General features: G+C 41.5%; 2 protein-coding genes across 5 annotated transcripts in view; both read right to left on the minus strand.

Annotated features, from left to right (window-relative positions):
* Window positions 1–4534: 4534 nt before the first annotated feature.
* MINAR2 (membrane integral NOTCH2 associated receptor 2) lies at window positions 4535–13062 on the minus strand. Of its 2 annotated transcripts, none has more exons than XM_067315922.1 (3): window positions 12837–13062; window positions 5615–5860; window positions 4535–4767 (listed from the first exon to the last, which is right to left on the minus strand). In XM_067315922.1, exons 1-3 carry the CDS (start codon window positions 12999–13001, stop codon window positions 4588–4590), a joined length of 591 nt encoding a protein of 196 aa, XP_067172023.1. In that variant the 5' UTR covers window positions 13002–13062; the 3' UTR covers window positions 4535–4587. The 2 variants fall into 2 exon arrangements, with proteins under 2 accessions (XP_067172023.1, XP_067172024.1); XM_067315923.1 differs by lacking the exon at window positions 4535–4767 and adding an exon at window positions 5164–5514.
* A 5347-nt stretch (window positions 13063–18409) lies between these two features.
* The window catches only part of ADAMTS19 (ADAM metallopeptidase with thrombospondin type 1 motif 19), a 158662-nt gene continuing 154006 nt past the window's right edge, over window positions 18410–23065 (minus strand). For 2 of the 3 annotated variants that reach the window (XM_067315930.1, XM_067315929.1), the window contains exons 22-23: window positions 22731–22908; window positions 18410–19652 (exon numbers count right to left, since the gene is read on the minus strand). In XM_067315930.1, coding sequence (XP_067172031.1) covers window positions 19501–19652; window positions 22731–22908 — 330 coding nt within the window. In that variant the 3' untranslated portion in view covers window positions 18410–19500. The remainder of the gene's footprint in view (window positions 19653–22730; window positions 22909–23065) is intronic. The other variant, XM_067315931.1, reaches the window with a different exon arrangement.

Consider the following 23065-nt stretch of genomic DNA (forward strand, 5'->3'; position numbering starts at 1 on the left):
GGCAACATTACTTGTATTAAAATCAAAAGCGTCTCTTACCCTCTTCTTTTCATTTTTTAAAACTTGTCTAGTTAGCGTATTGCCAGGAAAAAAAAAGAACAAAGCCTTAAGCTAGAAACTGTGAAGACACATGCTTTACTAAAGTAACCAGCCTTGCAAGACCTTTTATGTGGATGAACTCTATACTTCACTATGGTAGAGAAATAGCTGTAATTTTCCCAAAATAGTGCCTGCTGGAGCTTCACAACCAAGTAGGAGCCAGCGTGCCACATCTTCAGAGACTAAAAGTAAATAAAAAGAGAACTCAGTTGAATATTTATTGCAGGTTATTCAACTTGACACTTTTTTGGTGGGGGAGAATGAAGGGAAGAAAGAGGAAGAGGAAGGCTAGAAATGTCATCCTGGAAATTTTTCAAGATGTTCTAGGAGTTTGGGAAGAACGGCTGTACTAAGAAAACAAGAAAAAAAAAAATTCCAACTCTTAGAAAGTTCCGCAGGCTAATCTGTATTTGCTGGAGAGAAAGAAGCTAATGTTGCCAGAATCACTTGTGAAAGAAACTGTAGGTGCAATTAGAAGTTGGCAGAGCCTGAGTGAACAAGTGCTCTCGCACTTTTTTTTCCTTATATAATTATGATGGAATTCAGCTTGCAAAAATAAATGTCTAGGTGTATTTTTGCGTAATGTGCAACAAAATGACTGCTGTCTCGTATTGAAAGGTCCCATATAAGATGTGTAACAGCCTTGATATTTCACACTATTTGTTCAAACTAGCGTTTAGTGTTCCACGTTCTTCTAACGTGAAACCTGAAAGGCTACAGCAGCTTAATGGCAAATGAGTGTAAAATGCAGGCCAGGTTCACTGACATTTACGGACTTTCTGGCAAAGTGAATTTAGGCTGATTTAAGCCTTTTTCTTCTGATAACATCTGGTACATTTTAGAACATGATGGATGGAAGGGAAATTTGTTTAGGTGTAGCTACTTGAAGATTTCTAAGCAACTCTTGCTATATTCAGTGCAGTCATACAAGCTCAAAATGACATATGCTTAAAAGATAAGTCTCTACGCCTCAAAGAAACACCTGTTAAAATGTGATATAAATGTGAACCCACCTGGGGAAAGAGCAGGGAAGTATGTTACGTGATTATGGAAGCAGTCCCGTGTTTTCTGCAGTCCATGGCTATTCTGCCAGCGCTCTGAGAGGTGTTGCGGCCGCCTAATCCTGGGGGTGATTTCTAGCCATGTGTCGGTAGCAGAGGTACGTTAACGCGATATTTTCTAACACAAACCTCCTACTCCTGGGGTTCCTCATCAAATTTTGTCCCCGTGCTGCTGTAAATCTCAGCTGATACCCACATGGCTAGTAATTCTAGCTTTCTACCAGTAGAAAGGCAACAGAGTGTTTTTATTTTTCTCTCTCTAAGGCCCCGTTACAGTAAAACACGTCTGTTCAACAAAGAGCCTGGGTGAAGGGTGGATCAGGAGTCCACCAAGCAATTTGGTCTGTTCATAGTTGAAGGAGCATGTCACACCTCCATGCTGACTCTTTGCGCAGACAAGCATTGCCCTGTAGCACCCAGACTGGACAAAAAGCAACACGCTTCCAGTGGAACTTTTTTTTGGTCAAGTCAGCAAAAGAGGTGAGCTGTTTCCATACCCTTCACTAGTAGCCAAAGGTGCGTGGGGAGAAACTAAAGCAAGGAACAGGGAAAGAGATGACACTGTTCCTCCTCGTAGGAGAAGGCAGAGTATAGGAGAACACTGTAAAATATTACATTTACAGCCAGTAATGTAATATTACTGTATTAATATATTAATGTAGCAAGGGGTGACCTGGTGGCATGTTGGCCCTATATTTTGTATGTATGTTTTTACTGGCTATTAAGTAGAATATGAGACTCTAAATAGGAGACTTTGCTGGAATTTGAGTTGATTACCATTGGAATAAAAAATTTATAGCCATGCCAACATCTGTTCCTGTTCTGATCCAAACTGAACTACTTGCTCAACTGTAAGCACCTGCTTAAATCCAATTGAAGTGAAATAAAGTGTGCATGTAAGTGGTCTCTTCAAGCTAGGAATAGACCCCTGAATTTAGATCTCAGAAATTACTTACTATGGAAAAAATGTTGTATGTCCAGTTTAAATGCCATTACCTACTAGAGCTGTTTTACTCTTCTAGCTTTAAAAGCACTTTTGGAATACACTGAACATTCAATTTTCCAAACACCAATCCTCATCCCAAGGGTTACACGATGGCTTTTTTTGCTTCAGTCACCCGTCACTGATAAATTTTAAAAAGTCAAGCACTAAAAACAGCAAGACAAAGCAATCCTGCCAACCACAAAATAAAATTGTTCATATACAACACGTCTAGCCGAATATTTCATCCAATGGGTAAAGCAGCGGTGTCTCCTCAGTTGTTTTTAGAGAAGTAAATTGTCCGAAGGATTCTCATGCTCCACCCGCCTTGCAAAGAGGTCTTTTGTCATCTCTCAATCTATTCCCCCCCTCCCCCCCAAAGTAGTCAATGCTTGTTGACTGCCCTCCGCCCTCCCCCACCAGGTGGCAGCAAAGGAGGCCGCATGAACAAAGTCGCAAAAGGAGAGGAAAAAAAAAAAATCCCCCAAAAAGCGAATTACAGCAAAGCCGCCAAAGGCGTCTGGAAGCTTTTTCGCCTTTGCTGACTCCCCGCTAGATGACAGCAGCGCAACCGGACTGAAGCAGCCAGTAATGGACTTATGGAGAAAACGATTTTATCCCCGCTGCTAAACCCTCAGAGAGCAATGCCGTTAAGAAACTCTCATTATTGGCCGTTTTCCTGGAAATTACAGTGCTCTTTGCTTTTAGGCTTCCCGCCTACAGGCCTCAATAATTTACAAAAATATGTTTCTGCATTGTATGCAATGCACATAAAGCAAATGTACTCGGGCTGGAAAAAACAGTTAAGTATTGTTGCTTTAATGTGAATAATTACTTCATAATGTCGGCTATTAGTCTTGTAAAATGCTTCTAAGCTCTTACTCCCATAAGCTGGATGGATCTGATCTTTCAGACAAAAAGCCTGTCTACGCTAAAACTACAGCAAGCCAGGAAACCAAGTTCCCCAATACATTTACAGCACCATTCAATTTTATAAAGTAGGTACTAATTTTATGCCAATGGCTTTGCATTAAAATGCAGCTACACTTTTGCTGTTGCCTGGTCACCAGATTAAAGCACCATGTTGTTTTAAGCTGGGTCTTCAAAGCAGTTGTGGAACAAACTAGGTTAAGGACAAAGTTATGGCGTAAACCAGGCAAGGAAGCGGGGAATTAAAACCGCTTACCTTCCTGTCATCCCATGCCTGAAGATGAATCCACCCCAACCTAAGTTAAAGCACAAAACCACGCGAGGCTTAAATAGAGCATGTCCAGGATTCACAGGGGGCAATATACACCCTCCCACCTTTATCCTATTCCTGCCCTATTTCAAAGCACTTTTTGTGCAAAGAGAGGCAGCCCTGATATAAAACCAACTTCCTGGCTTTCGTGCCCCTGTGAGATTCCCTTGTGCGAGTGAGTAGCATAGCCCTTTGCTCTAATGTAGAGGTATAAGGGGTCTGCAGCACATGGGGTGTGTTTTGGAGAGAAAAGTAATTTAAATGCTTCTCTCTTTGCCCATTCACTTTTTATTTTCTCATTAAATACTGCCATTTCATCTCGTGTTTTCATTCTCCTAGTTATTCCGAGGTGCATGAACTTAATTGTCTGAGTTCTCTTACCATTTATTTTTGTTCCTTTCCTTTACAAAGGACCTTTTTCACGGCACGGCTATATCACTTAGTCTTTAATCTTTTCACTGTATACTCTAATTCCAGTTTATACTCTAGTACTCCACAAATTTTGCTCCAGTTTTTGACATGGCAGATTAAAAAAATATTGACACTCTCTCTTTTGGGGTGACAGAGGTGCTACATGTTCAATGAACATGACACAGGGGTGAAGAAACCCTGTCTCAGATAATTCTTCTGATGGAATTTCAAAGATTTCAAGGTCTGTTTTTTTCTTTTTCTCCTCTGAAAAAGCGTAAGGAAACATTTATGCATTTAGGACAGCTTTTTGATAAGTGCTGAATTGCTGCAGCAATACATTCAGTCACTAGTAATGTGCAATTTTTCATTTGGGATATCTTGAATGCCACTTTGTCATATTTTTCTATATTCTAACCATAGCCAGTGTAAAAAGGTGAACACGATGGTGCATATTTACTAGAGCAAATAGTCAAATTGTTGCTTATTCTGACCATATGTACCATACTGGAGATTGGATCTGGCCCAAATCACTAGTCAAAAGAATAAGGCATTATGAAAAGTAGCTTATTTATAGTTTTCTTTTTAATTATACCCATAAGGCAAGATCTGTTGTGCTCAGAGTATTTGTTTCTTTTCAGGATCAATTCCGTATGCTGCACAGGAACATTATAAAATAGTGATGTCAAACAAATTGTATTTGTGACAAAAATTTTGGAATCCAAATAAAACAAGGGAGGGGAATAGCTTAATAAAAATATTTATTGAAAAACTCCGATCAACAGTATTTGGCTGCATTAAGTAAGTAAAACGCTGAGTGTGACTATGGTAGTCAGGATGCAAACAGCTAGTACCGTGAGCAGGATGATTCGGCAACATTTGGAATGTTTTTTTTCTCTCTCTTTCTTTTTTAACAAGGTATCATACCCAGGAGTATAAATATCCCCCATCCAGAACTGTAGATCATTAGGATTTTCCTAAAAGAAAAATCAGAAAATGAACTCAGTTCCTCTGTCTTGCACATAAAGTCATTCGACCACAGCTAGAAGTATTCTGGCTATCATCAGATTGTGATTAATGAATTTAAGGCATCATAACATAAATGCAAGAGACTTTCACTTGAACATAGGTTGCACTACTTGCCAGATACTGCAAATGTTGTTCCACTGGGGAAAATTAAAACCACACTTTTTAGCCAGAAACCAAACGTAGGACACCAGCCATTGAAAAGTGATTAAAAGACCCAGAAGAAACCATGTCAAAGAAGAGATGCTAATTTACAAATGCCGATCCGAGTCACCTTCCAAAAAAAGGAACAGTAAAAAAAAAAACCAACCAAAGATAACCGTAAAAGTGATCTGTGTCACAGAAGGAAGGAGTCTGCATGGTGTAGGTAAGGCTGAGGAAATGTATGTTAATTGATGAACAGAATGACGTTATTTAAATGGATATTTTTGTGACCATCTAGTATGTTAGTACCTCATTTATGGATCTCCCCTGTATTTTTCTCATGTGAGGTAAAAACTATACTGTAGCTGTTTTATAGATGGGGAAACTGAGTTATGGGGTGTTGCGGTTGAAGACTTTCTCTAGTCACAGAGGTTGTCTTCAGCAGAACTGAAACTGCTGAAGTCTAACCAGAGATGTAGACTTCTTTTTCTGATCAGACTCCTGTTAGTGTCATGTCTGTACAGGAAAATATGTTCATATTCACTTCTGGAATCCTACCATGGAGAGAGCAGAACATGCTATATAGTGGTTCACGTACACGCACCTTCCTTAGCACTTTACTTTTTGCTCAAATACACTTCAGCAGCACATTACCTTGATGTTACTGGCCAAGTTGGAGTGCAGTGAATGCCTGTCAAAGTCTTGCGCAGTCCAGGAAGGAGTCTTTTTCTTCTCCTCGCAGTCACCATCCATGTGGATATCGCTGTACAAGGGGTTGCTTTTGATGGTGGATTTAAGGGTGATGGGTGTTATGTGTTTCCCAAGTGCTTTGTCTATCATTTCTTGGCTGACCGTGCTCAATTCTAAGCAAGGCAGCTCCGTGACATTTCTCTTTTCTCTCTGTAAGACACAAGTTAGAACAGAAGGTGGCTTTCATCTTCATTTGCCTCTGACACAGGTCCCATTCCAGAGTTATCATCTGTAATATAATAAAACCGTTTTAAAAAATTACACATGCACCAATTTCTCTTGTCCTGGCAAACATCTACAGTGAAATAAGGGGGCCTGACTGTTCAAAGCACATGGGTACAATAGGAACGTCAAACTCTTCTGTTAATATGAACTGGCATTATAACGTTTGCTGGAAGAAGAGCCTCTGTTTTAGAAAGACAGTGTAATGGAGCACCGCAGTGGAGCCTGCAGTTCTGATGAAAACCAAGGGAGTGTGATGCAGAAGCAGAGTTGTAAGGATGAAAGCTGAACAGAGCAGAGGGATAAGGAGATATATATATATAAGGCCTGGCTTTCCTGGAGCTGCACCTCAAACAGCAGGGGTGCGATTCACCACTCTGTTCATGTTATTGAATGCTAAATCTGTGTCGGGATGTCAAAGGGGCCCTACATTTGACTGGAGGAAAAGTCCTTAGTTCAGGCATTGTCAGAACTGAAAGGTAATTAAAAATCTGAGCAGCACCCCAGCAACAGCAATAATTAAATCAGACTACTTAGAAGAGGGGGATGGCAATGGAGGGGGAGAAATGCCCCTGGTGGGATCTGATTTTTGGAGAACTCACAAGCTGCTGCTTACCACAGATGAAGAGTCTTTTCAGATTTGGTAAGGCTGTAGTTACAATCTTTTCCAGTCTGATTGCAAAGAGGAAGGCCATTAGACCATCTAGTTCAAGCTGTCCAACATTTCAATTCACCATAATGTTTTCCTCCCTGAAACTTTGAATTAATCTGTTACTGCTTTGCGGTTCCAGCCTTTTGCCAGCTTCCCCAACAGACCTATTCCTGACACAGCCATTGCCTCACACTAATACCTACCCTGTGTCTCAGGACTGCTCTTCAGCAGTGTAAATTATCATTGCAGTGTAAATTGAGTTTTCCTTGTTAGCAAATAACACTTCCCATTAGCTGCTTTGTCCCTAGGAAAACCCTTGCTTTGAGAAAGGGGAATCTTCATCTGACATGGTGTGCTTGTGGTAGGTGTGTGGAAGACGTATTGTACTCCAGAGCCTTCTGCTCCTCAGCAATCACAGTGTGGACAGTACCCCCCTGCCATATACTCATAAAGGCAGGAGTATACGTGATAAACAGCTGATGGAGAGGCTCAGACCTGACAAATTTCTGTACACGGACAACTACCGAATATGACCTCTTTCCCAGAAACTTTCAGGGTACTTCACTTATACTCAGATCTCCAGCCCTACAGTGCCAGAGGATGGGCAGATTTGAGTACCCAAAGGGCTCGCTGCTGCTGGGGCACATCCCGCTCTTCCTTGCACTGCTCCTGGCTCATGGGGTCCCACCTCTTCCCACACACTGGCTCTGGGGCTGCCCTGACACTGCACCAACCAGTGCAGCTCCCCAAGCTGGTAGAAAACTATTTGCTTTCGTTTGCTTGGGTAATTTTTCTGCCACCTTACTGGGCTGAGTAGGGCGAGACAAGCACAGAGGCAGCACACTAAGGGAGAGGGGCCGCAGCGGTGGGGGGGTGAGCTTCCACTTTCGGTGGGAGCCAGCTGCAATACTGTATCATCACATACCTTATGCCTCAATGTCCATGCGCAAGCATAGACACATGTGAGTCAGTCTGGGGCAGGCAGGTGTAGAACAGAGTGGAAGGATTGGTTTCCTTTAAAATGGAAAGAAGGAGAAGAGAAAACAACAGCCTTTGTCTAAGCAACCCTGGGAGGAAGCATCACGCTGGCATTCTTATCACCAAATCATGCACAAGTGACTAAGCTTGTTTCCCATCAATAATTATCATTAGTAGGTGGGTGGATCCTCAGTGCCGTCCCAGGCCCTCTATTAGTTCATAATTTCCATATGTCATTCCTTAACCTTGACATATCCCCTGACAATATTACTCTTTTTGCATTGCAGTTGCAGCTGGCACTGAAGCCCACTGGATTCTGCTGGCCAGATTTCAGTCGAGCTGATGTTTTTAACTGTCATTTCTTTCTGACTGCATTTTATTTTATTTTATTTTATTTTATTTATTTCTTATTTAAAAGTTGTCAGCGACCTTAATGATGCTTCCCTCAGGCTTGCTAGATAGTTGAACTTGGAGAACATTTTGCTGAAAAAGGCAAACTGTCACACCAGGGGATGTTCAGTCTCCTTAGGCTAACATGTTGTGAAAAGAATGTGACTTGACAGTAATTTTTAAAGCTGTTTTAAATAAAAAGGCTCCAAAACTGTGAATAAAAGGCATGATGCAAAACTTGTTCATAAAGAGTGCTTTGTGGCAAAACTTTTTTTTTGCTCCGTTGCCTGAGGACTACCTTCCTTCTCATGGGCAACAAAACATGAGACCGGGAGAATGTGGTACTCCGGAGGAAAACTAGCAAGGAAATATGATGGGAGGGGCAACGAGATTTTACCATGAGAACTGGAAACGGGGGCAGGAGAAGGCTTTGGAGGGCAGATGTAGAAGTGCCAAGTTAATGAGGAGAATATGCTTGAGTGCTGCTGAATGCTTGGTGGTGAAACTTTTGCAGTAGCTATGTCCTAGAGACTAGTTAGGAAAAAGGAAAGAGAGAAGTTTGAAGCACAGACAAAAAAAGATTTAGGTCGAAGAAATGATATGGAGAAGCAGATTGCATGAAACATATGTATTTACACAAAAAACAGAGAAACAGAAGGAGATTAGAGCATTAAAATATATCTGCAAGTATTAATTCAAGTGGAAAACTGCACATTTCTTCTTTTAACATCTGCAACATCTTCCAGCACTGTTTTCACAGATTTCTGTTCCTTGATTCTGATTCAGGAGAATAAATGTTTAAAGAAAGGGGAAAGTACTGTAAACTGAGGTGTCCATATCCATTACACAACTGATATTCGCTGAGTCTGAGGAGCAAGCTTGAGTGAGGGTGGAACAGCTCTACTCTAAAGCAGAAATTAGAGCATGTAGTTTGTGTCACTCTTCACCAAATGGAAGTAGAGAATACCTAAAAGTCAAAGCAACAGTAGTTATGAACAAAATGAGAAATTGTAGTTGAAATGTATTGAAGAAATACTCATTTAATGAGATGAAAAATGCTCAACTGCCAATCAACAGGCAACTCACCAGCAAGGAAGTTGTTAGTGCTTTTAACTGATTTCTCACTGAGAACAGTTTGGCCCAAGAGACACAGAGAGCTGACACAGCCGGGAAGAGGAGCCTGTGAAAAGCCTCGAGATCTGCAGAGAGAAAATGTTGGTTCCACCCCAGGACCTAGATCCCCCCTAGAAGGGATCAACGAGAAGCCTGAACGACAAGCAGTTTCCGCAGCGCGAAGCCCAAAAGGCGAGAAGCTCGGCGGGAACAGGAGGGAGGGAGGGAGCCCGGCCCTCCGCCACGCAGTGCCTCCCGCCGCCACCTCGGCTGTCTTCCTGTGCGTCCCGGCTGCCCCGGGGCACCGCACAGCCTTGGCCGCTGGCCGTGGCCGGCAGGCAGGGGTCATTAACCAAAGCAGCAAAGGCTGCGGGTGCGCCGCTACGTCTGCAAGCCGTACCCAGAGAAGGCTGCTCTCAAAGGCTTGAGAAACTTGGGCCACCACGTATTGCAGGAATCGTTTTGCAACAACCTCCTCAAGCCCAATGAAAGCGGGTGATTATTATATTAGCAAGTAATTTGTGGAGAATTGCAACCTTCTGCTGCGCAAAGCATGGCAGCACACCCTGGAGAGCGCTCCCAGCACAGGGAAGGGCATTTTTCTTTTATAAAGACCCATTCCTAAGGCAGACAAAAAGGTCTGACGGACAAAAAGCAGCTAGGCAGTGACCTCAATCAATCCCTGTAGTAATTGTAACAGCTGTATAGGTATTGTAAGGCATTCGATCAATAACCAAAACTTATTTATCAGAATAAATAGTTATTAGATCTTTTGAATTTCCTATATAAGTTTTCTGTTCACCCAATCTAACAGAGGGTGCGGTGGAAAAGTAGTCGGGAAGACTCGCCATGAGTGGGCAAGCAGATGTGAAAGCCAATAGGGCAGACAGCTCACTTCAAGGATGCTTCACGCCTGTGAATGCAAGGTTTCTTATCAAAAGAAGTGAAGGGAATCAGATGCACTTTCCAGAGATGTGAAGCAGTATCATGTACCACAAAGTAACCTGGGAGCCAATCTGACATGAATAGGAGGCCAGAAGATGGTTGTAAAACTTTGGCCCTAAATGATAGGACTCAGGAACAGCCATATTAGAGAAAAGGAGGCGTTCATACTGACTACTTTCATTATAGAGTGTCTGGAGTACTTCTGTCCTAATAAATAACTATTTATTTGAAGAAAGCTGTTTTGTCCATCATTCACTGCAGAGATCTGCAGGGTTGCGAGTACATTATATAAAAACTGCTGTACGGAGTCAGACCAAAGCTCCCGCCAACCTTGCAGCTGGTGTCTGGCCGTGGCCAGTTGCAGATGTCTAGGGAAGGATAAGGGAACAGAGGAAGTATGTAATGCCGGTCCGAGCCAAGGGACGAACGAGTGACTGTAACCCAGGACGTAGCTAAGAGGTGAAAACCTCATCTTGCCGACTTCAAAATGCACGCAAGGGAATGACCTGAAACACAGGCGCTATGCTTAGATAAGAGACCAGGAGAGGTTAGGAGTGCACTTGGCACAGGTGCTGTTACACATGCAGTGGCAAAATTTGTAGAGGGTTGTGAATTCCTAAGCACCAACAGCAGTGAAAAGAAGTAGCATGGCATTCAAAAGCAAAATGCTCTTCCAGAAACAGGGAAAAGCGGAGAATACAGGCAGGAAAGAAAAGTCTGGGAATTCCAGCAAATGACCAGATAGACTGAAGGAGAGCGATGCAACTTGGCTCGCAACAGCAGATAAAGACGATTAATTGGGTGTATTCTGAGCACTAAAAACATAATGTGGGGCAGAGAGTCCAGCAGGACTGAAAGCTTTGGGGACAATCAGAAAGCGGTCTGTGACTAGCTATTTGCAGAAGACCCAGTCTGTGCTTTTTATGCTGCTTTTCACAAGGGAGGGCCAAGATTCCTGAACTGCTTTACAAACTATTTTATTTAAAGTAGATGATGAAAATATACACTAAGAAGGAAAACTACTCAGGCCCAGAAGAGGAAAGTAAGGAGAAAGAGCAACATCTTTTTCATCAGAAATACAAATTGCTGTTACATCAAGCTGCTTTTTATAATGGAAATAAATTAAAATACTTACAGGTGGAGGAAACCTGTAAGCACTTAAGAGCACTTTCAATTTGCACAATCTTATGATAAAGGTCTGGAAGAGCCCACAAATACAAAGTCACTTTACGGAGGGAGCCGCAAGTAGTAGTAGTTTCTTAAAAAAAAATGAATTCCTGAGCAGGGACCTACTCTCCAGGTTTAATGACTTCAGGAGCCCCGGGGTCACCCACATATGTTCAGAAATGCATTCGCCTCCCCCCTGCCCCGTTTCCATTTCTGAATTACCTAACCCTTAACCCCATTAGCTCTCTCATCTTCGAGCACAACATGTTATTCCTGTGCCGTCAGTGCCATCATGTTTGCACTAACGTCTGGAACTCATCAATGCTTTTCCCTTTATTTCATTGTCAGCGAAGAAAAGGAAAAGGAGGCGAGTTCATGAGTGAGGAGGCACACTGAATTTTATCTGAACTCCTCGAACACACTAATGACCGTGCTTAAAAGAAGAGGTTGTGCCCCGGTACGAAGCATGCTGCATTGCGAATAGCATTTCCAGAGACCGTCCCCGTGCTGGAAAGGGAGCTGCCGGCAAAACCCCCAGCAGGGGAGAAAAGGGGATTGGGGGGGGGGGGGCGGGACGCTGATCTGCGGAAGAGGCCTGGACCCCGGGCTGGCAGGGAGCGGAGGAGAAACAGCGGAGAGGGAGCAGCAGGGCTGGAAGCAGCTGCGGGAGACTTTACAGCTTTCTCTTCCCCTCCCCAGGCTGAGCGTTGTAGGCTCCTTCTCCTCAATCCCCTCAGGTGTTGGACCCCCACCCTAAGGACCGCCAGGACACCAGCCCCTCGCCGGTCCCCACAGCTGCTGACACGCTTCCCCGTCCCATGACGAGAACCAGAGCTGGGAGCTTGCACTCATATTAGGGGTGGGAAAGGCCCAGGGCTCCCGGGGCGGCCGGAAAAGAGCGCCGGGGAAGTAGGAAGCGGGGCCTCGGCGGGGTGTGAGCTGATGCAGCTGGGCTGCTTCTCATCCACAGCTCAACGTCTTCCCCCTGAGCTCCAGGGCCTCCAGCGCACAGGGCAGATTTACCAAGAAACTGCTACTGCCTCCCTATAGGAATTTGCATTAACACGGTCAGTACGTTCCACACTTAAAACAGTCTTCTATCAGGGTAGCAGAAAGGTGAAAGCAGAAAAACAAGGCAAAACAGAGGAAGCTGCTGTAAACTATGCAGACATATAAGCCAGCAAGATACTAGCAAGAATCTCTAATGCCGTATAGCACTTCATTGGGTTAGGGGAATACAGCCTGGATTTTAGGTTTAAGCCTGATTTTTATCTCCCATGGACTTCTTTTCCCATCTTTCTCCTACCTCGAATTTCTTTAGTGGGGGAGGTTCATCAGCCCCCTTAGTACAACTAAATGCAATTTGTTATTAAGAGACTTGCTGGGAAATGCTATGAAAATGCTACAACAAGCAGTAAAAAGCCTAACGTATTTAAATAAAGTAGGTGGACCACCACAAAGATGGTGACCCTTCTCCTGGAGCCTGACCCTCCCTGAAGTCAATGGGAAAACTTCCAGGGATATCAGTGGTGTGGATTCAGTGGGGACACTGGAAGCTGAATCAATAGCAGAAGGCTCAGACTTGCATGTTGTTTGTCTCCAGATACCCCAACCGAGGTAGAAAAATCAGGAAAAAAGTCAGCCTCTGTTAGTCCTTACCTGTAAATAGACTCTGTTGTGCCACCGCTGCACTCCAGGTAAAGCTGCTTCTGGGAATTTTGCCAGGCTGGCTTGGAGGAAGGCAGGGTTTTTCACTAAAGACTTCACCTCCAGTTGTAGGAATTTATCAGGATGGTTGTTGTTTGGCAAAACAGAGAAATCCATGTTTCCCTCCTGTTGAGTAATAGTGAAAACAGCCCAAGCTCCCGCTTCCTGGCTGTGCACGCTCCTTCTATTATTAATGACGTGAAGAAGGATACGACAGTTTCCTGAAACTGTATCTGACCCCTGTTTGGTGTCAGGCTCACTTATATCATCTACCAATGATAAAAGATGATTTAGAAGCGGCAGAGCAGACAGGACGTGTTTCTTTAAGTGCCTAGCTTAAGTTTTTGAGTTCAAGGTCTATTTTAATAGATACATATGTGCTCATTAAATTTAACAGAGTATCAGTGAGTAGATGCATGAGACACTTAAATGCATACCAGCATTTCCTCAAGTGACCTGCCAAAAATTTCAAGCTTACAGTACTTCAAAGCAAGCTCTTTTTTTCAGAAAATTAGAAGCAGTTCACAGTGCAAAGCAAGGAGCAGCACAAGTCCTCCTTTTCTGTGGCGGTACCAGGACACCTTATTGTGCTATGCTGGTCAGTACCATTTTACCACGACTGCTATGACATGTACTTCCGTAGGTTCAGGGGTTTCTTTGACAGTAAATTCTTCTTTGCATGCGGAAATATTAGTTTGTTTGAAGCAATTGATAACAGAAGTGTTCTTCAGGGAATTGTCTCTGCTCCTGTCCAAGTGAATGGAAAACCTCTTACTGACTTGAATGGTGTGGCATCAGTCCCTCAACTTCCATTATTTTATTTTGAGATTGGCTATTTTTTGTCAGCATTTTGTAAGTATTAAGTTCTTTTGACTTTCAGCTATGAAATTCCCTTTAATCATCATAGTCATCGTTTACGATCAGCAAAAGTAACCTCATATTTAGGTTAACCTTGTATTCAAACCTTTCAGTTTTCGTAAGACACGTTTCATTTCTGGTAACACTGTCACATAGGAAAAGTTTTTTGAAAGTTCATTTTTGAAATCTAGAAAAACCTACTTTGGATTGAGTTAAGCACTGGGAATTAGGGCATCACAAAACTTTTACCTTGTACTTAGACCAGAGAATCACTAAACAGAAATTACACTGACCAATCCATTTTTCTTACACAGGATTGCTGAAATTTAAAAGGAAAATAAAACCAGTAAGCCATTTTTGAAATTTTAATAATGTGAGGTGCTATTGTAACAAACAAATAATTTGATATACATATCAGTTAAAACCACTTATCTAATTAAAAAGCTCATGAATTTTTCCTGCATATATTTATTGGCAATTATTTGACAGAATGATTGTCAATTATTAATCTGTTGCTTTTCAAGAAGAAACTCATATTAGAGTTTCAGATTAGTCTGTATTTTTGACCAGCCACAAAACAGACGGTAGGGATCATTTTTGCTGACTGGACATACACACTCCTGAGGAACCTGCTGCTAAATTTACAGCTCTTTTTTTTTCCAGCATAGTGAAGACCTGAAGCTCTGTAACACACCTTCATAATGTACTGTTAGTGACTATCACGAAGTTACTGTTCCAGATCTACCATAACAGGTAGTCACTCTGTTTCCCTGTGCAGAACTAAAAGAGTAATAATTAGTGTTCTAAAATACAACCACACCTTCTCTCTTCAGCGTACATTCCCTTTTTAGCATCCCTATGAACACAGAATTTTTCCATGTTACTGTGGCACACAAGGTGGGGTGCAGCTGTGAAAAATTACTTACTGACACAACTTCATCACATAAAAACATAAAAATGCCCTACTGGGTCCAACCACCTAAGCCCAAGATCTAGCTGGCTTTTTTCCTACTATTTTTATAGAGCCAATAACTTAAGACTACGGTAACCAATGACACCAAGATCTTTCTCCAGATCTGTAACTGCCAGTTGCAAGTCTGGTATCTTGTAAGCATAGTATAGGCTATTTTTCCATACTTGCACTACCTTACATTTATCCACAATGAAGTCCATCAGCTAACATTTTGCCCAGTCACTCAGTTTTGTGAGGTCCTTCTGGAGTTCCTAGCTGTTGAGACAACACTTGCTAATCCAAAAGAGCTTAACATCATCTGCAGAGTTGGAAATCTCAGAGTTTACTCTTTTCCTCCAGACATTGATGAAAATGTTGAACAAAACACCATCATCATTCCTTGGAGAACCACACTGCTGACCCTTCTCCATCCTGAAAAGCAACTGTTGAGCTCCACCTTTTGCTTTCTATCCTTTAACCAGCTTTCAAACCATAAAAAGGCTGTTCTGCAGTCCTGTGTGAACATAGCTTCTCAAATATTCTTTAATGTGGAACTTTGTCAAAGATTTAAAATCCAAAGATACTGTATTTACCAGATCCCGTTTGTTTAGGACACTACTGAAGCCATGCTGACTCCTTCCCAACAGCCCACCTTTGTCCATGTAGTCAGTGATCTTATTCTTTAATAAAGGCAACTACTGCACCAGGAAAAGAACTCAAGACTCCTTAGCCCGTAGTACCCAGGATCCCCTGGTGACCCCTTTTTCTGTAGCTAGGAATTACATTGCAACTTGCCAGCCCTCTGGCACAGGGGCTGTTTGAAACGACAGGTTACGCACCATGGCCAGCAGTTCTGTAATTTCACCATTGTGTTCTTTCAGGATTCCCACCCTAGTTACTTATTAACATCTAATTTACCAGTTGGTCTAATATTCTTGTATATTTACTTTAAATTAATCCAGCTTTTCTGACCATCCCACTATAAGGAATGGGCAAGGTATGAGAAACTGTACAACATTTCAGCAATAAGGGCTAATGCAGAGGCTTCACTGAACTTCCCTTTCATAGCCTTGTCATCTCCAAGTGACTCTTTCATATCTGTGTTATCAAGAGGTCCCACTGATTGTCTAGTTGTCTTCCTGCTTTTGATGTATTTCAAGTCCCTTTTACTATAGGTTTGGATATCGGTTTCTACAGGGCTCTTCAAAATCTTTTGGGGTTCATAATTTCCTGTTTACATTTGACCTGCCATGTTTTAGGGCCTCTCTTGCTCGCCTCATGCAAGCAAATGTTCCATTTTTGATCTCTTTCACAACAGGCTAATGACACTGTCTCTTTGTCCTCGAAGATGACAATGGAAACTGAAAGAAAAAATAAAAACAAAACAAAACAAAACCCATCCTCCAGAATGAAACAACAAATACCGTCCAGAATAAATGACATCATATTAAAATTCTGGTATTCCTTTTCTCTTTCAGAAAGGTATAAGAAGGGGTAACTCATAACTTTTGGTCACTGCTGCATTTAGCCAGTATGCATCTACAATGAAGTATCCCCACTGCGCACTGGCCTAGCACAAGCCCTGTGCACCACTTAAATCCCACTTAATCTATCAAAATAGAGCCTAAGTGGGATTTAATTAGCAGAGAAGTCTACTTGAGTCCCTGTGAACTGGAGTGAATTTCACCTTTACTTGCCAGCTGAACTTGACTGATTTGAAATTCATTAGTTGAAGTGTTACATATTCATCAGGCTGGAAGAAAAACACATTCATGCAGAGAGATCATTACTGGGGGTGGGGGCAGGGGGGGGAACCAACTCCAAACCGAGTAAATTGGGGTGTGAATGTCTACTGGTGCAGATGGCAAGTGCTTCCCTGCGCACAGCTGGGAAGCGCTGCCAGCTGGGTCTGTGGCACTGCCCTGCACAGACCCACCGAGCGTGCTGGGACCCAGGCCACAGGCTGGGCGCACGCCCCAAAGCTGCTGATCATTTTCTAACAAAACAGATGCTTTGGTCTCTGTTGCTTCTCCAAATGCTAACGGAGTGCATCAAAACAGCAAAAGCAAAATGAACTTGCTTTGAAACTCCTTCAGAGAAGGAATTAAGAGGCATTTTTGCTATGTAAACACAGACCTGCTTCCAAATGATTCACATACAGCTAATTAATAGTTTTGTACTATAGATACCGAAGGAATTAAAGCTGGAGCTGAGATTAGAACCTCCTGGTTTCACTCACTATATTTATAGAGAACGTTCATTTTGCTGTGCAACTTTCCATCCTTGGTCCCTATTCAAATGCCTTTCCTTTTGCGACGTGCTATAAGGATGATTGGAGCACAATTCACTCAGCTCTTTTCAACAGACGCAGGCAGGGTTAAAAATGTACTTCTCCATTTTGCGATAAAGTCAGCTTTCTTGTTCATGAAATACTCAGAAACAGCAGAGCATAAACATTTAAAATTGTGTGGCTGATATCCCCAGTTGAAAAAAGAGAAGTCCTCTTGCCCTTACTTTGGAGACACCTTAACATTTGTTTGATTTTTGTTGTTGTGGTTATTCAACAAGTGCAGAAGCATTTGTAGGACTGGATTCTGGGTAAGGATGAAGAAAACTTAAAATAATGATCGTTTTTTATGCCTGGCAACTACAATAATTCCATTATATTTTAAAATGCGTGTCTGTGACACTGAGGAGTTATGTACAACAGCAGCTGAGCTTTCTGTGCATCGATATGGCACTGTGTCATTTTAATTATACAAAATATATCTTCACACTCCATAATGTCAGAGTTATTTTTTCTTCTTTACTTTTTAAAACCAAAGTGTATTTAATTTAAAATCTTACATGAGCACATCATTAAAGCTGCAGTTTTTGAATGTATGGCAGTATCTGCCAAACCCAACACATTACAGCTATTTGAAAGAACATATATTGATTTCAATGGGAGGGAAGAATGCCACTAAGTATTCTTCCTTGATATGACTGCCATCCTGACTGGTGAGCCTCAGTATATTAAATCTTGTGCAGGTATCTACATCACATCTATAAAGGAGACTCCATGGAGAGATTTAAAAGGCACATTTGCTCAAATCAGAAAAGGTGCATTCCTTTCATTTGCTTTGGGCACAAAATAGGAACCTGAATCTATTACTTATGCCTACCAACAAGCACGGTAATTTAATACACGGTAGTTACTACAAAGATGTCAGATGCTTAGGGCAGTCTACTGGAACACTGCAGTAATTCAGCGTGGATCCAGAGTTCCCCTTTCTGCAGAGCCTTGAAGGGAGGCAAGTTCACATTAAATTGTTAGAGTGATTACTACATCCTGTGATGCCTTTCAGACCCATTTCTCCAGCTGTCTTGCCCACAGGGTTTGCTCTCCTACGTATTTTCAGAGCAGGCCTAATGGCTTGCATTACGAAAGGGAGGCAGAGGTCTTACTCCTCTCCCACAGCCAAGTTCAGTGGTTACAGAACTCACTGGAGATACTAGCTTCTGCTCCACTGAATATTACTTTATTATATCTTACTTTTCATATACCAAGCTTCACAAAGGGTTATGTCTGCCTGCAGCCAGAGAAAGCCAGGAGACAGGAGACATTTGCTGTAGGCAGTACTGTAGCAGTTCCCTGCTCCTACGCAGGTCTCAGTGGATTCTGCTATCAGACATGGATGCCCAAATAGGAAAAATGCAAGTAACAAAAGAAGCTTTACTTTTTATTGAAAATGTAAAAATCATGTGAATCATGTACAATATTTTCTCATAAGGAAAATTTTAGCTGTTTCATAACGTTTCACAAAACTGTAAAACATTTTATTTTTATAAAGACTTTTTCATAAAACAAAGATAAAACTAAAGTAGTATTACAAAGCTATTTTCTAAATCATCAACAGAGAACTGAAAATGTTTAACAGATTAACTCATACAAGTGGCAGGAGGAGGGGCTCTTCCATTTGTAAAACTGCAAGAGGACACACAAAGGTATAGAGGGGCATGGGTCTTTTCTTTCAAAATGTTTAAAATCAAGTGACATGTTAAAACAGTACAGACGTGATTTCATAGGATGGTACAAGTTCTAGGACTGCATTTCTCTACGCTACCTCGAACAGTGCAACAGTGATTCAGTGTAAATCTCTACAGTGTTTCATTGATTCAATACTTGTGTTCAAGTATGTGTCCATGAGAATGATCAAAATCCCTACGTAGCTATTTTGATTTTCCTGTTTATAATAGGTTACAAGTTACAGTAGTCTCTCCTACAGTATGTTTCTAAATCAAATGAACTGATTTCACAATACATTCTGTAATAACCTGTTCAATAATGTTAGCTAACTCACCTCAACATCTGTTGCAAAATACGCAAGATCATTCTGACTCTGAATGCCAAAAATATAATAAAATTAGGAAGGGCTTTATTTCCATATACAGCAAAACTATTCAGCTAAATTAAAATAAATTCAAGATAACATGATGGCTTTTTTTGGCAACAGAGAGACGACGCCTACTGAAAATAAACATTTAAAATACTAATTATTATTATTTTTTTAATTCTGATAAATGTATCCAAAATTGTTCATATAAAAATTAATTATGAAAACCTCAGAGGATAAAACAAGTAAGATGTCTAACCAAAACAATAAAGGATGTCTGGCAGGCAAAAATAAATTAATTTGATTAAATTATATGTAATCTGATAATATTTGGTCTGAAAAAGCACGTGTGTGTGTGTGTGTGTGTGTGTGTGTGTGTTTATAAATAATAAGATTGTGAAGAGCTGAGAGCCAGCCAGCCTGACAGAGGTCAACTCTTTTGTTGCATTTTTTGCGCATAAAAGTCCCTGCATGTCTCACAGCAACGCTGATACCACCTCATGTCTTGACAGAGGTTCTTCTCTCGTATCACCCTGCAGTACACAGGCCACTGGTCTCCCAGGCACTTGAATGTTAAAGCAGCTGTGAAACGACAACAAAAAAAGATCAAATACACTTAACTAAGCGTTACACTTATTAGTGAAGAATCAGGTAGCAAAGGTGGAAAGGACACCAGAAGTGTATCCATGGATGGAAAAGGAGGATAATGTAGTTCAGATTTCAATAAAAGAAAAAAAATCCTCATTATAATGGAAAAATCCTGATTATAATGCTGTCAAGTATTTTCAGCAGTAGAATTTTTGAAAGCCAGCTTACTGTTATAAATTAGAGTAAGTTGCATTGAAACTTGAGAGAGGAGTAAACCTGTGTCTCTGCGCTGCACAAAGAGGAGCACAAAACAGCTCCAGACTCCAAGGATCGCAGGGCAGTGGCTTGGGCTGGGGTGGGGGCGCAAGAACCAGCTCCAGTGCAGTAGCACTGGGGCAGCAGCTCCAGCAAAGCAGCACTTGGACTGAGACAGGCGCCATTGCTGGAAAAAGAGGAGGCCTCAGCTTGAATGATACTAGAATGTGGTTCTCAGTTATGCCTATAAAGGGATTTTTTTTTTAATTTTTTTTTAAATTGGGGACAGGTAGGAAAAGGTATGGAACTAAAGCAAGGAGACTGCTGTTTGTTTTCCGATTCAACTTGGCGTGCAAGATATCAAGACTTTGTGCCATCTTGTAAATGAATGGAAATTGAATAAAACTACACAACGACATCCCTAATTTTTCCCTGTAAGTGAAACAATCTGCTAGACCTTTAATTTTGTCCGGCCCCTTAGATCAAAGGGACCCAAATATATTGTCTTGCTAGCTTGAATGCTACAGATGCCACACTATGAGGCATCCTTATAAGCACCGAGGTTTAAAGACGGTTAGAAAGTCCTGTGCTATACTTAGTAAAGCAAATCTACTCTATCCAGAAAAATGAAACTTACAGTACAGAATCAATAACCATCCGTACAGAGCAGATTTCAGCAATAGGTCAATATATTTGTCCAGTGGCCCAGTGATCTCATTTTTGCATCTCAAATGCACAGATACTGTGCATTTCTTACTTTTTCTCTTCTTTTAAAGTACATCCAAAATGTTGTTTTTAAAATTATCTTCCTAGTCCAATTGCCTGACTGCATTACCCTCTTTTTAGTCACTCCGATGGATTGTTCCTCCTCCATGTCAAAGTCAGGCTATTATTCCTTACCTCCATGTCTTTCAATAGCTTATCCTCACCCAGTTATTCAGGTTGCTCTATTAATACTCTATTGCCACTTTCTAACTGCAGGAATCCCTACCTGCCGACTTCTTTCTCAGAAACCTTCTAAAAATGAGAAGAATACCATACAAGCCCGAAAAGCCACCACTTTGTTCACTCTGCCTCCTCCCACGTTCTCTGTAGCAACCATGGGCATTCAGATGTAGAAACCTGACTATTCTTCATGTTGCCCAAAACAGGCTTATTTTCATTTGTATTGTCTCTCTTCTTTTGAAGCCAACTGTTCACCCATCCACCTGTTTCACTTAAGTCCTTTTACAGTGCTTATCACAGAAGGGCCTGGGTGCCAAAACTGGATCTTGGCACATTCACTTATTCAGTCTGCAGAGCATACACAGAAGATGGGAAAACAATGAAAAACAGGACATGAGAAAGACTCTCCAAAAATCATCATAAACACAGAATTGACAAAAGCAGTCTCGGGGACAATTAGAGTTGCTCTCCTTTCTTTAAAAAAAGGAAAGAGAAATTGAGATTTTTTTTGTAAAAAAAGTAGAAATAGATGACACAATCCACATCCACTGCCACTAGTGGTACCCCCAAATCCAGGGGATCTGTACTGCATAATAGGAATAGACCTGGAGGCCAAAACGATCTATATTCTCAAGAGAAGCACAGCAGAATACTAACATCAGCGCTACATAATCCATTCTACTTGGACAACATAGCCCAATCCCTTTTTGTGGCACTTCAAATTAAGTCAAATTTTAATCAGTCTGAAGTTATATTCATTCATGTAAAACTTTGTGGTTTGTTTTGCTCTGCGACACAAAGCTGCGTATACCTCCCTGGATGGAGAGTGCCAGTGATGGAGCGATGGCTTCTCGCTTCTGAGAGATCAGTTGAACAAAGAAAGGTAAAATGCAAAGGGCAGCTTTACAACAGCGAAATAGTAGATGAAGGGGGCCATAAGCAACAGCTGCTGTCTCATCCAGCAAACTGAAACAATGACTACTGCACAGAAACATCTGTGGATTAAAAACTTCAAAGAGAAATACCCTTCACTGCCTCAAAGGAAGGAATACACACAGCCTGAAACATTAGACTTACTTTCCACACAGGAGTAATCTATTTGACAGGAGGGTTTATCCTAACAACAGCTCTGGAAAATCATCTGGAAAGGGTATGCTGTCCTACAGCAAGCCTTTGAATATGCCCCGATCGTGCTCAAGGAGCAGAGTAACCTTTTAGGGAGCTAATGATAAGACCATCATCAACTCTCCAGTAGGAAATGACAATTAAAGGAATTACATTGCTGCGTAAACACAGAATTGTCAATTCTGTTAAGAGCAACAGAGACCTGGTCTGAATTTAATACAGCAAATTTCTTCACATTGGCAATTTTCTTTCACGTGCCCTAATGCATCAGGCACAGGGTAGAGAAATCTGAGTTAATGACAACTGAAAAGAACTATTTATATTTGTTCCTCAAATAAGGGTCTCCTTGTTCTCATGAAGACTATGAGAATATTTATGAGTTTTTAAAGAGAAAAACAGGAATTTTCTTACTTTAGAAATGTTTGATAAAATGGAGGGGACAAATATATATGAACTAAATTCTTAGGCCTAAAACAAACATATTTTCATCTAGGATGGTTTGAATCCATAATACAATATAGTCCCATAATATGATCCTTCCTTGGATAACAAAATTCTTTACCCTTCTGAGGTACTGTCTCTGATAGAGACACTGGGAAACTGAGACAGAGAGGTAAGTCTTTGGAAACAATTTACATCTCCTGAGTCCCACTTCTGCGTTTTAGACTGGGACCATCATTACTCTATACAGAGAAAGAAGACTAAAAAAGTAACGTACAGCAGAAATGTGTCATTTTAATTGCTTACCTAACCTGGGTGATGTTATTGTGTTAACATTAATTTTCTCATTGCAGGGTTGAAGATGACAGGGTCTGTAGGCTGCAGGCTTTTCTGAGGAAAAACATTCGTTGCCGTGCCTTCCCGTGATCTTGTGCATGCACTGGATGACTCGGGACTGCATTCCTTTGCCACAGGTAACAGAGCACTGAAAAGCACAGAGCACAGACAGTCATTGGAAAGGTATTTTTCCCTGTAAACATGAAGGTACAATGCCAATCCGGCTGGCATCAATGGCAGTTACTTCAGTTATCAGTAACCCAAGATTTCTGCTTTCCACTCAGTTACCTAAAAGAAAATCAATT

This window comes from Apteryx mantelli, chromosome Z (genome assembly GCF_036417845.1).
Source record: "Apteryx mantelli isolate bAptMan1 chromosome Z, bAptMan1.hap1, whole genome shotgun sequence".
NCBI lineage: Eukaryota > Metazoa > Chordata > Aves > Apterygiformes > Apterygidae > Apteryx > Apteryx mantelli.

Coding starts and splice junctions, on each gene's coding strand:
- MINAR2 (XM_067315922.1), bottom strand. CDS start 13,001: ATGGATTTCTCTGTTTTGCCAAACAACAACCATCCTGATAAATTCCTA. Junction 5,861..12,836: donor ACAACAGAGTCTATTTACAG/GTAAGGACTAAC, acceptor TGTGTCTTACAG/AGAGAAAAGAGAAATGTCAC. Junction 4,768..5,614: donor ACTTGGCCAGTAACATCAAG/GTAATGTGCTGC, acceptor TTTTTCTTTTAG/GAAAATCCTAATGATCTACA.